Source organism: Ostreococcus lucimarinus, chromosome 6 (assembly GCF_000092065.1).
Source record: "Ostreococcus lucimarinus CCE9901 chromosome 6, complete sequence".
Classification (NCBI taxonomy): Eukaryota; Viridiplantae; Chlorophyta; class Mamiellophyceae; order Mamiellales; family Bathycoccaceae; genus Ostreococcus; species Ostreococcus sp. 'lucimarinus'.
Window position 1 is genome coordinate 50,571 of NC_009360.1, and position 15,425 is coordinate 65,995.

General features: G+C 63.3%; 8 protein-coding genes across 8 annotated transcripts; 3 read left to right on the forward strand and 5 right to left on the reverse strand.

Moving 5' to 3' along the window:
* Positions 1-328: 328 nt before the first annotated feature.
* OSTLU_31969 (predicted protein) lies at positions 329-1,120 on the forward strand (the record flags this gene model as incomplete). The annotated part of the gene is made up of 1 exon (XM_001418105.1): positions 329-1,120. The coding sequence occupies one exon, from the start codon at positions 329-331 to the stop codon at positions 1,118-1,120; it is 792 nt and encodes a 263-aa protein (XP_001418142.1).
* A 283-nt stretch (positions 1,121-1,403) lies between these two features.
* OSTLU_41449 (predicted protein) lies at positions 1,404-2,555 on the forward strand (the record flags this gene model as incomplete). Its single annotated transcript, XM_001418106.1, has 4 exons — positions 1,404-1,479; positions 1,599-1,693; positions 1,863-1,944; positions 2,068-2,555. 4 exons carry the CDS (start codon positions 1,404-1,406, stop codon positions 2,553-2,555), a joined length of 741 nt encoding a protein of 246 aa, XP_001418143.1.
* A 59-nt stretch (positions 2,556-2,614) lies between these two features.
* Positions 2,615-3,742, reverse strand: OSTLU_40924 (predicted protein; the record flags this gene model as incomplete). Its single annotated transcript, XM_001418321.1, has 1 exon — positions 2,615-3,742. The coding sequence occupies one exon, from the start codon at positions 3,740-3,742 to the stop codon at positions 2,615-2,617; it is 1,128 nt and encodes a 375-aa protein (XP_001418358.1).
* Positions 3,712-4,606, reverse strand: OSTLU_15639 (predicted protein; the record flags this gene model as incomplete). Its single annotated transcript, XM_001418322.1, has 1 exon — positions 3,712-4,606. A coding segment is annotated over one exon (895 nt), but the record flags the coding sequence as incomplete, so codon positions are not given.
* Positions 4,607-5,033: 427 nt separating this feature from the next.
* On the reverse strand, positions 5,034-7,993 carry OSTLU_24632 (predicted protein). The gene is made up of 2 exons (XM_001418323.1): positions 6,732-7,993; positions 5,034-6,645 (listed from the first exon to the last, which is right to left on the reverse strand). The coding sequence occupies exons 1-2, from the start codon at positions 6,792-6,794 to the stop codon at positions 5,089-5,091; spliced, it is 1,620 nt and encodes a 539-aa protein (XP_001418360.1). The 5' UTR covers positions 6,795-7,993; the 3' UTR covers positions 5,034-5,088.
* A 145-nt stretch (positions 7,994-8,138) lies between these two features.
* OSTLU_31975 (predicted protein) lies at positions 8,139-8,414 on the reverse strand (the record flags this gene model as incomplete). The annotated part of the gene is made up of 1 exon (XM_001418324.1): positions 8,139-8,414. One exon carries the CDS (start codon positions 8,412-8,414, stop codon positions 8,139-8,141), a length of 276 nt encoding a protein of 91 aa, XP_001418361.1.
* A 1,745-nt stretch (positions 8,415-10,159) lies between these two features.
* Positions 10,160-10,846, forward strand: OSTLU_31976 (predicted protein; the record flags this gene model as incomplete). Its single annotated transcript, XM_001418107.1, has 1 exon — positions 10,160-10,846. One exon carries the CDS (start codon positions 10,160-10,162, stop codon positions 10,844-10,846), a length of 687 nt encoding a protein of 228 aa, XP_001418144.1.
* A 94-nt stretch (positions 10,847-10,940) lies between these two features.
* On the reverse strand, positions 10,941-15,239 carry CHR3522 (predicted protein; the record flags this gene model as incomplete). The annotated part of the gene is made up of 1 exon (XM_001418325.1): positions 10,941-15,239. One exon carries the CDS (start codon positions 15,237-15,239, stop codon positions 10,941-10,943), a length of 4,299 nt encoding a protein of 1,432 aa, XP_001418362.1.
* Positions 15,240-15,425: the final 186 nt, after the last annotated feature.

Consider the following 15,425-nt stretch of genomic DNA (forward strand, 5'->3'; position numbering starts at 1 on the left):
AGACGGTTCGCGGCGTCGCGCGCGTGTTTTCGGCTCGCGACGCGAGCCGAACCCGCGACCCGTGTATTACACAATTTTGAATCAATAATAATGTTTACGACGTTTCACGAGCGCGTGCGTCCGTCCCGTCTTCGCGACGACGACGGGATTCTTCATCACGCCGACGTTCGGCGTCGCGCCAGACGCCCGCGCGATGCGCGCGTCGTCGCGCGCGTCGGCGACGCGCGTCGCGCGCGTCGCGCGCGTCGACGCGAGGCGGCCGCGGGCTCGAGCGCGCGCGCGCGCGCGCGACGGTGCCGGCGACGACGACGACGCATCCGCGCTGGACATGGACGCGCTGCGAGCGCGCGTCCGCGCGCTGGCGAAGCGCGAAGAAGCGCTGGAAACGCTGCGCATCGTCGTGCTGGACGCGAGCGTGCCGAAACAAGTGCTGCCGCTGGAGTTCGACGGCGCGAACGTCGAGAGGACGCTCAACGCGGGGACGGCGCTCGGGCGAGACGCGCGCGTGGGCGATCGATTCGGGATGCTCGGGCAAGCGCCGAGCAACGGACAGATACTGCCGAACGGAGTGGAGGTGACGGTGACGCGAGCGATGGTTCGGCCGAACGGGGGGGAGAGTTTGATCGAACTCACGGCGTCGCGGCGGTTTAAAATCGTGGGGGCTCCGTTCGAGGACGAGGCGAACGGATCGGCGCCGAGCGCGAGGGTGTGCTGGATTCCCGATACCGAAGGCGCGGGCGAGCAAACCGTCGCGGGCGGCGTGGAGGAGCCGGGCGCGGTGGATCCCGCCGAGTGCGACGCCGAGTGCGCGGCGCTCGCCGCGGAGCTTCCCGCGCTCGTCGACGAATGGCGGGCGCTGGTGATTTCGAGAAAGCGCGAGCGTCAGCCCGATCAGTTGAAGTTGATCTTATCGCAAATCGGCGACATCCCTGGGTCGAACCGACCGGCCGAGCTCTCGCTTTGGGTCGCCGCGCTCATCAACCCGATTCCCGCCCTCGGCGTGGCGTACGAGATTCGTCCGGCGATCCTGTGCGCGCCGACGACGGGTCACATGGTTCGCATCGCGTCCCAAGGCATCAAACTTTCCATCAACAGTCTGCGCGACGGGCCTCAAATTTGACCCTCGAGCGTTCGGCCCGAAAATTGAGCGACTGAGCGTTCGGCGCCGCGCCGCCGCCGTGTTTCGCTCGCGTCCTCGCGATAGTCCCGCCCCTGAACCGCTGTACATCATCACACCGCGACATCAAACGCATCAAACGCATCAAAGGCAACGCTCGCTCTCACGCGCGCCCTCGACCCGATCTCTGTCTCGGGCACTCGGCATTTTCGAGTCGTCGGAATCCGCGCCCGCCTTCGCCGCGCGTCTGTTGTCACACCTCGCCGCGGTCAAATCACCGAGTCCGATGTCCCGCGGTGCCGGCGCCGGATACGATCGGCACATCACCGTATTCTCTCCCGAAGGACGTCTGTACCAAGTCGGTGCGTGTTCGCGCGCGCGCCGACGCCTCCTCGCGCCGTCACCTCGCCCGCGACGCGCGACGTTCACCGACGAAACGATCTCACCGACTGACCGCGATTCGACGACTTTCGACGCGCAGAGTACGCGTTCAAGGCGATCAAATCCGTCGGCGTCACCACCATCGGCGTGCGAGGGAAAGACTCCGTGTGCGTCGTGACGCAGAAGAAGATTCCGGTGCGCGAAACGGGCGAACGCGAGGGCGAAGAACGATCTCGTCGGCGAACGCGAAGGCGCGAACGCGCTCGAGACGACGCGGGAGGGATCGACCGCGCTGGATCCCGCGAACGCGCGCGCGAGAGGAAGACTGACGCGTGGTGTGTGATCGGACGTCGCGCGAGCGCAGGATAAATTGATCGATGCGTCGGATGTGACGCACATGTATAAGATTACGAAAACCGTGGGCATGTGCGCGACGGGAAAAGGACGTACGTTTTCGTTTTCGTCGCTCGGCGGCTTTGTTTGAATGAACACGTACGCGCGCCCGCGCGAGCGCGACTTTTCGCTCGACCGATCGACTGACGACTGCTCGCGTCGATTTCGTTTCGCAGCGGATATCCGAGACATAGTACAAAAGGCGCGCAGAAAGGCGGCGGATTTCAAGCAACACTACGGGTACGAGGTCCCGGTGGACGTGTTGGCGAACATACTCGCCGATGAGTTCCAGGTGTACACGCAGCACGCATACATGCGTCCGCTCGCGGTGATGGTGATATTAATCGCCGTAGATGAGGATCGCGGGCCGAGTCTGTTCAAGTGCGATCCGGCAGGATACTTTGTCGGTTACAGCGCGACGAGCGCGGGGGCGAAGGAGGTCGAGGCGGTGAACTTCTTGGAGAAGAAGGTCAAGAGCGGCGCATCGTTCGATGTGAATCAGACGGCCCAGCTCGCGATCAGCGCTCTTCAGCACGTGCTCGGGGAAGAGGTCAAGGCGAGCGAGTTAGAAGTCGCCGTCGTCACGGCGGACAATCCCAATTTCCGCGTCATCAGCGAGAGCGAAGTGGAAGATCATTTGACATCGATTTCTGAGAGAGACTAGCAGTAGTTTTTAATTGTGTACCGCGCCCTAGTAGACGCTCTAATTATTCTCGGTCCAGATCAGATGTTGTCCTCGTCGCTGAGCTCATCGGCGTCGAGTTTCTCGATGGCGCCCTTGATCGAGTTCACGTCCGCGTTCGATGGACGCAAATCGAGCGCGATGCTAAAGTTAATCATCGCTTTCTCTTGAAGCCCAAGCTTTTTGTAGATTCTTCCCATGAGAAAAAACACGCTCGCTTCCTTGGGGGCGATCTCTTGCAATTTGTTAAGCTCCGCCAACGCGGCGTCGTAATTTTCTTCGCTCATCAACACGGCGGCCATTTCGTAACGAGCCAGAGGATTCTTACCATCGAGCGCGATCGCTTGAGAGAGAAGCGATAACGCTGCATCGTTATCGTTTAGTGCATGCTTTGCCATACCGGCGTAGCAGTACAACACGCTCGACTTCGGATTGATGTTGAGCGCGTATGTGAAGTGATACTCGCTCATGACGTACTTTTCTTGGCGGTAATACACCGTACCGAGGCCGTACCAGGCGTTGTAATGTCTCGCATCTAATCTCAACGCAGCCCGATAGCAATTCATACTTTTTTCAAAGTCTTCGTTCGCAAAGTACTCGTGTCCGCTCAGCGTATGCGCGTACGTGCACTTCGGATCGAGTTGGATGGCGCGCTGAAAAAATTTCAAAGCCGTCTCGTGTTCCTTTTGTAACGAGAAACAGTTTCCGAGCACGCACCACGTTTCTGGAGCTAGACGATCGAGAGACTGAACTTCTTGTGCCAAATGTGCGAGCTTCACTTCCTCCTTCAAATGCCAAAGAACGGTTGAGTACACATCGAGACCTTCCAAGCGATACGGCGCGGCCGCGCGCGCTTCTTCAAACGCCTGCGCTGCGTTGGCGTAATCCACCATCTCTGAGTGCGCTTTCGCCATCGCGCACAGCACATAGGCGGTGTCGTATTGAGATCGCGAAAGCTGTTGAAACGAATGGATCGCTTCTTCGCATCGATACATGGCGAGATGCCTCAGACCCTCCGCGAGCGGACGCAGCTCTTTGAACGCCAACACGGCGCCCTCGGCTGTTCGCGCGGGCTGCCAACTCCAAGTACCCTGATCGCGCTGATCGCTGTAATGACCACTTTCATACGAAACTTCACCGTCTTCCGGGACTTGACTCAGGTTTGCCATCATGTCGTCGTGATCGCGATGGTCGTCGTCGGGCGATGCCCCGACGTGTTGCAGTCTCGCGGCGTGTATGCGCGAGCTCCTACGAACGGCCGTAGACGCTGGATCGTCGCTAAACAATCTACCAGAAACCTTTCTAAGTTTTCCTTCATCCATGAATTTTCGCCGCTCCCCTCCGAATAGCCCGCGAGCCGCTGTGGACGCCGGCGCGCCTGTGTCTTGAGCGCTCGGCTGTTGCGACGTGCTCTGTCGTCCCGTGCGCGGAGCGCCCGTGGTCGGTGGCGCGCGTCCTCCGATCGCCTTTTGAGGCGGCGGAGGAGCGGCGGCGGCAGAGCTCGGTGAAGGCGTCACGAAGGCGCCTCCCATGGAATCCGCAGCATCGACGCGAGGGCCTCCGCCGCCGACGGCGGGCGTTTGAAGTTCCGCGTCGTCCCATCCCTCTCCCGCGCGCGTTCGCTCGCTCGCGCCCGTGCTCGGTGGAACGCCCACGTCGTGCATGTGTACGTGTGCCGGCGTGCGCGCGAGAGCCTCGCCGTGTTCGCGACCACGCGACCTCGTCGGCGACAGCGGCGGCAATCCACCCGTTCTCGGCGCGAACGTCTCGCCGCTCGACTTTTGCGCCTCGAACGCGACGTCGTTCGACTCCAACGATGGGTACATCGCCAGAATACTCTCTTCCCGACTCTCCGACGCGCACGCCTTCGCCTCGGCGTCGGCACCGAGCGCACACAATCCCTCGTACGCGCACCACATCAACGGATCCGCCATCAACGCGCGCGTAAACCGCGTAATCGCCGCCGCGCGTCGCCCCGTATCCTTACAGATCATACCGAGCAGATACTCCCCCGCCGCTCCTCCCGACGCCATCGCCTCGTCCTCGCCCGCGCTCGGTCGTCGTCTCGCGCCGTACGCCCCCGCGAATCCGTCGTGGTCCGCCTCTCCGCGCAGCGCGCGCTCCGCCTCGTCCAGCTCGCCGCAATCGTAGCACGCCCTCCCGAACAGGTACCTCGCCCGCTGGCTCGTCAAACGCGTCCCGAGCACCGCGCGCGCGGCGCGCGCTTTGCCTGCCGCGTACAGGCACCGAGCGTGCAGCAGCGCGTTCGCGTCGCTGTCGCGAACCGCGCGCAGGCGTTCGCTCAAAAATATCGCGTTTTCGACGCAGTGCGCGTCGAGCGAGCGCGTCGCGGCCTCGGCGAGCGTGGCCTCGAGGGCGTCCGCGTCGACGGCGCGCATCGCGCGAAGCGCACCGCGCGCGGCGCGGACGACCGACGCGAAGTGAAGATGAACAGGCACCTCGATGGATTTGCAACAGTTTTTTCAAACGCGCCGAGGCGTCGGCGGCGAACGGGCTAAACGTGCGGAAGGTTGCGCGACGGCGAGCGCACGCGCGAGGCGGCGGCTTGGCTCAAATCTGCGAAAGGATCGCTCGCGGGCGATCGCGAGGGCGCGGCGCGAGAGGGCGTCGGCGGCGAGACGGAGTCGCGCGCGAACGCGGCGGGATTCATCGGTCGCATGCCCTCCGGGAGCGGTCTGGCCGGTCGATACCGCTCGTCGGCGAACATCGGGTTGGTCTGCATCGGAGGCGGCGACGGTGACGTCGTCGACGGGAAGTGAACGATCGGACGCGGCGGGGTGGGACCGGCGGCAAATGGATTGGACGACGACGACGACGGTCCGGCGATGGAAGCCGTCGGCAAGACGTCGCCGAAAGGGTTCGCGGAGCTTTGGCTCGTCGTCGTGGCGGCGGTGGACGCTCGCATGACGTCGTCGAGTTCGCTCAGTAAACTTTCCGCCGTGTGCGTTCGCGTCGCGGCCACTGGCGCGGCGAGTCGAGCCCGCGATGCGACGTCGCCCGCCGCGGCTTTCACGAGCAAATCGTATCGTTCCATCTCCTTGGTCAACTCGTCGTTCAAATGTATGGCGCTCGCGAGCAAGCCCTCGTCTTCGGCGTTCGAGATAAGCTCGATCAGACGTGGCTGCATCGCGCGGCACTGCTCCGAGAGCTCGTTCGCTAAACTAGACGGAGACGGCGGGCGAAGGGCGACGCAGCCGTCGAGGACTTGCGTGAACACCTTGAGCGAATTCGTCGCGACGGCGATGTCGCCCTTCAATTTTTCTACGTCTTGCGAATTGTACGTCGTCGACACGGATGTCGTGGCGCGAGATGCCTCGGCAGCGGCTGTGCGCTCGCTTTCGCGAAGCGCTCTCTGTAATTCGCTCTCAGCGCGGTCCGCGAGTCGTCCCGAGGCGTGCGGCGAGCTCAGATGCGGCGCTCGCACGGGCGTACCCATGGCGATGTTCCCAGGGTAAATCCCGTGTCTTTGACGCTGCACCGGTGTCATTGCTTCTTCTTCGTCTTCCTCGAGCGCGCGCGCGATCGCGGCTCGATCCTCCTCGGAGATATCTTCTCTCTTCGACCAGTCGCCGCCGCCGTTCCAGTCCTCGCGAGCCGCCGACGACGTCGCCCCCCGCGCCACCGACCGTCGCTCAACCTCGGGAAACTGAAACCCACGCGCGCGCAACTGATGAAACGCCCCCGCGAACGCGGGCTCTCGCCTCAAATTTACCGCCCACTCGTGAACCAACGCCAAGGTCTTGTCGCGAACCTCCAAATTCGGCGCTCTCTCGCACAACCGCACCATCGTCTCCGGCACCTCCTTCGCCACCGCCATCGCGTGAAACCGTCCTCCGCAGTTCTTCATGCACATCTCCAGCGCGAACAGCGCCTTGAGCGTCGCGTCCGCGTCCATCACCGCCCGTCCCTTCGTCGGCGCCGTCAGCTTTGCCCGCAGCGCCTTGACGCAATCCTTCCCGTGCGCGACGAAATCATCGTTCACGCAGTCGCACAGCCGCAGATTAATCTCCAGCGCGTCATCGACCGTTCGTCTCGCGCCCGATTTGCACGCCTGCGTCGCGTCGCGCGTCGTCGTCGTCGTCAGTCGTCGCGTCGTCTCCGACAGAATCAGAATTCGTCACAGCGTCGCGCACGCACGTGATCGACGATTTTGTACGCCAAGCGGTCGCTCTTATCGTTCAGGAACATCGTCTTGAGCATCCTCGAGCGTCGACGCGCGCGCGGCGAGGACCGACGCGAATCCACGGTCGACGCGCGATCGTGTGACCGACGCCTCGGCGACCGCTGGGCACTGTGACGTTTCACATTTTTCACGTTTCGAGGCGCGGTCCCGCGCGCGCGCGGGCGCGAGAGGACGAAACGCGAGGCGCGCGCGCTGGAGAAAATATTCCGTCGCGCGGGCGCGCGCGCGGCGGCGATGCGGCGCGCGGCGGCGGCGGCGGTGGCGGCGTGCGTCGCGGCGGCGGCGTTCGTCCGGTGTTCGAGGCGCGAAACGGTGGACGTCGTCGAGCGCGCGCGGGTGCCGTTCGCGTTCGGCGCGCTCGGGCCGGTGGGAACGGCGCGCGAGGGACTGCGATATTACGACGCCGCGCTCGGGGCCGCGTTGTCGTCGTCGCCGCGCGCGCAGAGCGCGCTCGAAATCGGGTGCGTGAAACCGGCGTTCGCGCGACACCTCTCTTGGATTCGCGATAAGACGTGCGTCGCACCGTATTACGCCGGGTACAAGACGACGGCGGGCGACGACTCGATCGACGCGACGGACGACGTGCGGTACGTCGTGGGGGATTTCGCCAACGCGAGCCTCGCGCCGTCGTACGATTTGTGTCTCTGCATGCAAGTCTTGGAACACTTGGATTTCGACGCCGCGAGCGATTTCGTGCGTCGCATGTTCGAGCTGTGCCGTGTGTCCGTCGTGTCGGTGCCGTACAGATGGCCGGAGTGCGGATCGACGTGCTCGCACAAGCAACACGCCATCGACGAGTCGACGCTCGCTCGATGGAGCGGCGTCGACGCGCCCGCGACGACGACCATCGTGCGCGAACGCGGCGGCGGCGCGGCGCGCGCCATCGTGGTTTACGACGCATGAGTCGCTCGAACGCGTATGTTTCTCTTTTAGTGACTACATTTTAGCGTTTAGGTTTGCGCCTTGGTCATGACTTGCGGCGTCGCGGCGCGCATGACTTCGGCGAGGATCGCGACGGCTTCGTCCGGGGACGACGAAGAGAAGCGAAAAGCGTCGCGCGCGGGATACTTCTTACCGAGCTCGACGTTGCGCACGTTCGTCCGTCTACCATGGATCAACCGAGAGCGCGGTGTCGTGAGTTGATGCGCGTCCGGCGTGAAGATCATTCCCGCCGACCGAACGGTGTAATCGTGAAACTTGGCCGTCTCGTCGTCGACGTGCGCCGCGAACCCGTCGTGTCCGCCGAGACAAAAGCACCACGGCTCGACTCGCGTCGCGTCGCGCCGCCGCGCGATCGATCGCTCGATCGCCCGAAGACGCGCGTCGCCGTACCGCGCGGCGCGTCGCGACGTCGCGACGCGTCAGCGCGGGCGCGCCGCGGCCGCCGCGGCCGACGCCTTGAACGCGTCGCGAACCGCGCGACTGGTCGCGTTCACGCGGTCCCTGATCTCGCCCAAATCCTCCTCGCGCGCGAGGTCGAGATACTTTGAAAACTTGTCGGGGTGCCAGCGCACCAACTCCTCGCGAAGCCTCGCGCGCGCGTCGCCTCTCGGCGCGTCCGACGTCAGAAAATCGCGAAGCGTCGCCGCGCGCGACGTCAGGGCGTCGTCGACGAACGGGAAATCTTTCGCCCGCATCGCTCGCGCGGGCGATTTTCGCGCGCGCGCGCGCTCCAATCTTCGCCACGCGCGTCGATACGCGTCGATCGTCGTCGCCCCGGTCGTCGCGTCCGCGTCGCCGCGCGCCCCTCTCGTCGTCCCGTTCGCGCGCGTCGTTTCGCTTTTCCGCGAATCATTGTCTCTCGCGTTTCGTCTCGACGTCGCTTCTCGTCGTCCCGCGTCGTCGCGCGCGCGTCGTCGCCTCTCGCTCGCCGCCCACACGCGCGCTCGATGCGTTTCGTCGCCCAGCGGTCCCGTCGCGCTCCACTCGCGCTCGGCGCGCGCGTACGTCGCCCACGCGTCGTCGGCGCCCGACTCGAGCGCGCGTTCGTCGCGCAACCGCGCCTCGAACGCGTCGTCGTCGAGAATCATCGCGCGCGGTCGACGGCGGCGACGTACGCGAGCGCCGAGCGCGACGCGCGGGTCCCCGCTTACGCGTCGCGCGGTCGACGCGGTCGCGCGTCGCTCGCGTCGACCGCGCCGCACTGCGCGACGCGACATGCCGTCGGCGTCGACGTCGTCGTCGATCGACGATTCCGCGCCGCTCGCCGCGATCGCGCGCGCGATCGCGCGCGACGCGCCGTCGTCGCCGTCGTCGTCGTCGTCGTCGCGCGACGCCGACGGTATCGGCGCGCGCGCGATCGCGGCGCGCCTGGACGCGACGGCGGAATCGTCGCAAAGAAAAAATGCGCCGACGGACGCGTCGAAACCGCGACCGCGACCGCCGAAACCGGATTGGGGGTGCGCGCGGTGCGGGACGCGCGTGAACGTCGTGCGGTGGCACAGCGCGGACGCGAAGTGGTACTACCATCACAGCCGCACGCGCATGTGCAGGCGGTGCGAACGCGAACGCGAGGCGCGAGAGCGCGGAAGACGCGAGGCGGCGGCGACGACGACGACGACGACGCGCGACTACGACGACGACGACCACGACGACCACGCCGACGACGACGGGACGGCGAGCGACGACGACGGGACGGACGACGACGCGCGCTTCGGCCGGGTCGCGCGAGCGACGCGACGACGGCGGTGCGGCCAGTGCGGCTCTCAGACGAACGTGGAGACGTTCGACGCGAAGACGCGACGGTGGACGTGGACGCGACCGAAGACGCGCATGTGCGAGGGGTGCGACGAGGCGTACGAGGACGCGGCGCGCGCGTACGAGGCGATTTTCGCGAGCGAGACGCGCGCGCGCGACGGCGAACCGGCCCTCGCGCCGGCGCCGCCGACGTTCGTGTACGACGTCGCGGATTAGAGACGTTTAATGACGATACATTTGATGATAGATGTGCGACGCGTTCGAAGCGCGTCGGCGCTCGGGCGCTTCGGCGTCACTCGTCGACGCGTCCCGCGCGATGGCGTCTCGCGCGGCCGTCGACCGCGTCGTCGCGCGCGCGCGCCTCGCCCTCGAGCGCTGCGAGCTCGCGGTGCCGATCCATTTCGACGCGTGCGCGCGCGCCGCGCTCGCCGACTCCTCGCGCTGGGTCGTCGCGGACGACGTCGACGCGTCGCGCGCGCACCCGCTCGTCGTCCCGCTCGCGCGCGCGGCGACGACGACGCGCGCGCCCGTCGTCCTCGGCGTCGCCGTCGGCGCGCGCGCCGTCGACGCGCGATTCGCGTCCAGCGGCGGGTTCTACGCGCGCGCGCGATCGGCGCAGGCGTCGACGCCGTGGGTCGTCGCGGGCGCGCGGGGCGCGCGCCTGCTCGCGCCGTCGGCGACGGCGATGCTGCGACGCGCGCTCGCCGAGGACGAGCGCGCGCACGGCGTCGGCGGCGGCGCGGCGACGGCGGCGTGCGGAAGCGACGCGCTGGACGCGTACGCGCCGGGAGAGCTGACGAATTCGCCGTACGCGACGCGCGTCGAGGCGTTTCTGACGCGACGCGTCGGGCGATTTCTGGACGCGGACGAAACGCTGATCGAGCGACACGTAGAGCGAGGGGACGTCACGAGCGCGCTGGTGACGGCGGAGTGGTGCGCGGACGGGCCGTACGCCGGGTGGTCCAGGCCGCACGCGGTGCACGCGGCGACGCTGGCGCGATTCGGACGCGCGGCGGAGGCGAGGGACCAGGCGCGCGTGGCGCTGAGCGTCGGACCGTGGTGGACGATGGGAGAGGACGGCGCGATGATGACGCAGATGCAAACGCTGAGCGGGTACGCGGGACGAAGCGCGGCGGACGTGCGGAGGACGCTCGAGGGAGGGGACGTGGACGCGGGAGGCGCGAGCGGCGGCGAACCGGCGCCGACGAGGGAGGAGACGGCGCTGAAGCGCGCGATGGACGCCATGGACGCGGTGGCGTGGGGGGAGCGCGGTGAGACGTGGGCGTCGGTTCGCGAGCGCGTCGCGGAGAGCCTCGACGAGGCGGGGTTGCGCGCGCTGTCCGCGCACGTGCTCGCGCCTTTGCGCGAGTGATTAGATTGTATTACGCGACGCGCGAATCGGTAGAACGTGTGTCGCGCGCGCGCGCGCTGGTGCGTTGTTTTACAATGTGTACAATGTTCGTTCATCATTCTAATTCTATAACCTCGCGATCGACGTCGTCGCCGTCGCCGTCGCGACGCCGCGCGTCGAGCGCGCGTCGAGCGCGTCCATCCGGTCGCTCGAGCAGCGCGCGCAATTCGCCCAGGGTCAAGCCTGCGTCCTTGCCCTTCTTCTGCAGGGCGACGTCGCTCGCGATGTCACTCATGGCGTCCGCGCGTTGGCGCGAAAAATTGTGCACGTTTTCTTCAATCGTGTCGCGAATGAAAAACCTGTGGACGCACGTCGGGCGCGTTTGTCCGATGCGATCGACGCGCTTGATCGCCTGGGCTTCCATTCCGGGATCGAGCACGGGCTCGAGCAGTAACACGTGCTGCGCTTCGGTGAGGTTCAAACCGTGCGCGCCACGCTTAAGCGGCAGCAACAGAACGTTGCACGCGGCGTCGTGCTTAAATGTATCGATGACGTCGCGAAACTTTGGACCAGAGACGCCGCGAACGAAGCGAATTTCATTCGCGCGCATCGCTTTTTCGACCACGTCCAGGACGTCGTCCCATTCAGAAAACACTATCATTTTAGCGTCATCCTCACGCAACAGCAAATATCTCAGACGTCGAATGATCGCTTCAATTTTTGTGCCCCAGCTCCCGGAGACGAGCACTTGTTGTTCCCCGCCGAGGAGGTCGGCTTCGACGCCGAGCAGATCCGTAAGAAATCGCACGTCGCCTCCTTTACCGCGCCTCACGTAATCAGCCGCATCTCGCACTCCCGTGCGATTGTCAACGTTGTTCACGTACATCAACTCTTCGACGTACGCACGAACGCGACAGGTGACGCACGACACTCTCTCCCCGTGCTCGCGTCGGACCAAGTCGAGAGCGCACGAGACGCACGTTCGGTGACCGCAAGGGAAAACACATATTTCAGCGTTAGTTCCCGCGAATGACACCATACAGACCGGACAATCAGTTGCTATAGTGTTTTCTCCGCCAGCGTTCTCCGCGCGAAGATTGTCCTCCAGATACTTGAGTTGAGACATCGCTTTGCGCAAATCCTTTTCGTACACGAGCTTTTGCGTCGTGTAGTTGACGCTCAAACCCTCCACTTCGTCTCGATAGATGACCGACCCTCGGAGACCCTCGGGCACGGGATCGTTTTGCATCAACCAACCCGTGAACCGATGGAAGCCGTGCGGTGGAAGCTCGTGATCGTGCCGAGTGCGTATTCTCGCCACCGCCATGTCGAGCTCGTCGCGAGACGCGACTTCTTCCCTCTGTTGGACGATGAGCTGCGATATTTTGTAAAATTCCTTGCGCATCTCTTCAAGCGCAGCGACGTGCGCCGCGGATTCTTCAACATACGAACTGGGTGCACTCAACGAATGCACCATGGGGACTAAAATACGAAGCACGGCTTCCACCGAGCTCGCTCCACCGCGGTTGGTTTCCTCTCGTTCATACTTCCGACCGTAACGAGAAACGCGTGGCACAAACGTTTCCCTGTTCTGACTATCGTCGTCATTGGTGCGATTTTGCTGAAGCCGCAGGTTGCGAACACCGAATATCTTTGCCTCAAACTCCGAAAGTAACGGTTCGGCCTTGCAAAACATACACACCACGCCGGGAAGGGCAAAGTCCGTATCTTTACGGCAGTTTGAGCACGAACCGATCGTACGCACATCATCTTCACTCGGATTTTCAACCCGTACGCGGATTTCTGAGACAGATTCCATGACTCTGGCGCGTGTGTTGTGAATTTCTTCCAAATCGTTCGCCATCGTCATCTTCAAACCGTCGGTGCTTCGAAAAGGTGCTTGCTTGTCTTGCCAGCGTCCATCCAAAGCTTCAAGCACACGCGCGAGTATATTCGACGCCGCAACATCTTCTGCGGTTCCTTCTGACGTCATCGCATGATCGAGGATGAATAGCCACCACGTGAATTTGTCCACGCGCGCGATCGAGCCAAACGCTAAATGCTTCGCCACGTTTGCACTCGTAACTTCGAGTTCGCGCGTCGCTGCAGGGACGCCGCCAGCACGCTGTGCCATGTATGCAGCTCGCTCTAAATTGGCTTCTTTTTCCAAATCATCGTCCCGTATCGTCGGTGCTATTATCTTGCCTTTTAGTAACTCTTTGTTCGCCTTGACTTCGCGCATGGCCAAGTTGAGATTGTGAAGCGCGTGAAGTCTTTGAAGGGTGTCCATCCGAATGCCTCGCTGCTTCCCCTCACCTTCGAGCTTAAGGACTTCACGATACGTTTCTATGACGATGTCGAAAGTTCCTAAAATCCAAGCGATCCCAGCGAGGGCGTTGAGCGAAAACGCCACGAGACGCTGCGCCTCTTCGGCTTCGATGCGAGCTCTTTCGACAAGCTTTTCAGAAATTTGCTCCATCGTCAACACGTTAGCGCCGGCGCGAATACCGCCAGCAAGACCGTGTGATCCCGCTTGCGGATGATCACACGCTTGACGCAATCGCAACAAAGGTCCCATGACGCTCGATGCTTTGTTCGGTGGAAGGCTTTCGCTGTCGGCGTGACGGATGAATCGTCTCAGAGTCGCGTTGGCGTCGGCCGCACAGTTGGCGTATTGTCGGGAGTACCAGTGCTGCTCCACCGCGCTTGACCGCAACCACGTGGCGACTTCACCTTGGGGAGGAATTCCTAGTTGTCGCTCCATGTCAGCGCGCGAGTTTCGCCACATCAAGCCCTTCAAAATTTTATGAAGAAGTTCGCGCGCGGAGACGTCGCCACTCATGTACGGTATTTCAATCATACGTCGCCACCAAAAGTCACCATGTTGAAACGGAGACACCATCAGAAACGTTAACAGACCGAATATATCCCCTAAACCTCGCGAAATGGGCGTGCCCGTGACTGCCCATCGGTGCACTGTGGGCAGCCGGCGCACCATCTCGGCGGCTTTTGACACCGTGGACTCGACCATTTGCGCCTCGTCCAGAACAACGCGCCACCACTTCAATCGAGTCAGTGGTGTCGGCACCACTTCATACTTCTTTTCATATCGTCGTGCTCTCTCAGCGCCGGCCAAGCCGTGTCCATTGGCGGTGTCGATGTCGATTTCAGTACGAAGCGTGTCGTACGTTGTCAGTACGATGTCGGCGTCGGCGAGCTCCTTGGCGGAAAACACGCCCTTCATCGAGCCCCCAGCGCCACTTCGCTTCGACTGTCCCTCATATGTGATGATTTTCAGCGTGCCCGGGCGTACGTGTTGCTTGCACTCGTCTCGCCATTGTTTGATGATGGCGCTCGGGCAGACGACGAGCGTGGCGCCGCACGTCTCGTCTACTGTTTCGCTCGCGTGCGCGGCGATGCATTTACCACACGTGAAATCTTTGAGCTTTCGTCCCCGCTCTTCCTCAGACATTTTCATAAGTTTTATCTCTTGATTTCTGCTTTGGGCTAGCCCCACGCATCTTGCGTGCATCCACGTCTCGCACTTTTCACATTCGATCCACAAACCGTCGTAGAATGGGTCGTCATGTCGCGCACCGCACGGGCAGCACACCTTCACGGGCGCTTCATCGTCTTTAATGAGCACAACATCATCGATTTCCTCTTTCATGTCATCTGTCATGGGCGGAGGGACAAATTGAGATCGACTTTGCGCGCGCCGCGGCTCGCGATTCGCCAACACGAGCATGATTACTTCCACCGTTTTCCCAAGACCCATCTCATCGGCCAAGATACCGCCGCTCACAGATTCAAAATCGCATTCGAATCGCGTTTTCGTGAGATGACCCGAGTACGGATTTATGTAGCCACCTCCCTCCGGGAGTTCGCGCCAAAGCGGATGCAACTCTGTCTTGTCGACGTCGCCGCCGCGTTTCGCCGACAACGCCCCAGCCGGCGCATCCTTCGCTCGTTCTCTCGCCAGCATCCATCCCACGGCTTGTTTCTGATATGATCGCGGCGTCGGCAAGAGCGCGTAGTAGTCTCGATCGGCTTCTGGACACGCGTTCTCGTTCGGTTTCACGGCTTCAAAAATACCCGCCAAATCCAAACCGCCGTCAAATCTACCGGGCGCTTCTCCATCGATACCATCGTCGCACAATCCGGCGTAAACGACCGCTAGCGCCTTAAACACCTTCGCGAACCCTTTAGTGACGCACCCACCGGCCGTTTGCACCTCCGAACACGCCTCGAAAGCTACCGGTTTCATCTTCACCGTCAACCGTCCGCCCTCCGCGCCATCCTTCGTCAACCGCGCCGTCGCCATCCCTGACCGCATCACCACCCTAAAAGCCTCCGCGTTCACCCCATCCACGCGATACACCGCATCATTCTCACACTTAAACCGCAGCGACATCGCGTCCGGCGTCGACGGCGCCGCATCCACTTCCACTTCGCCGCCGACGAAGTCGCCCCGCGCGCTCGTCGTCGCCGTCGCCGTCCCATCGCGCGTCTCCCCGCGCGTCCGACGCGACGCGCGGACGACCGCGACGACGGTCGACGCCGATGCGTTTGTCACGCTCGCCGCGCCGATCCGCGTCGC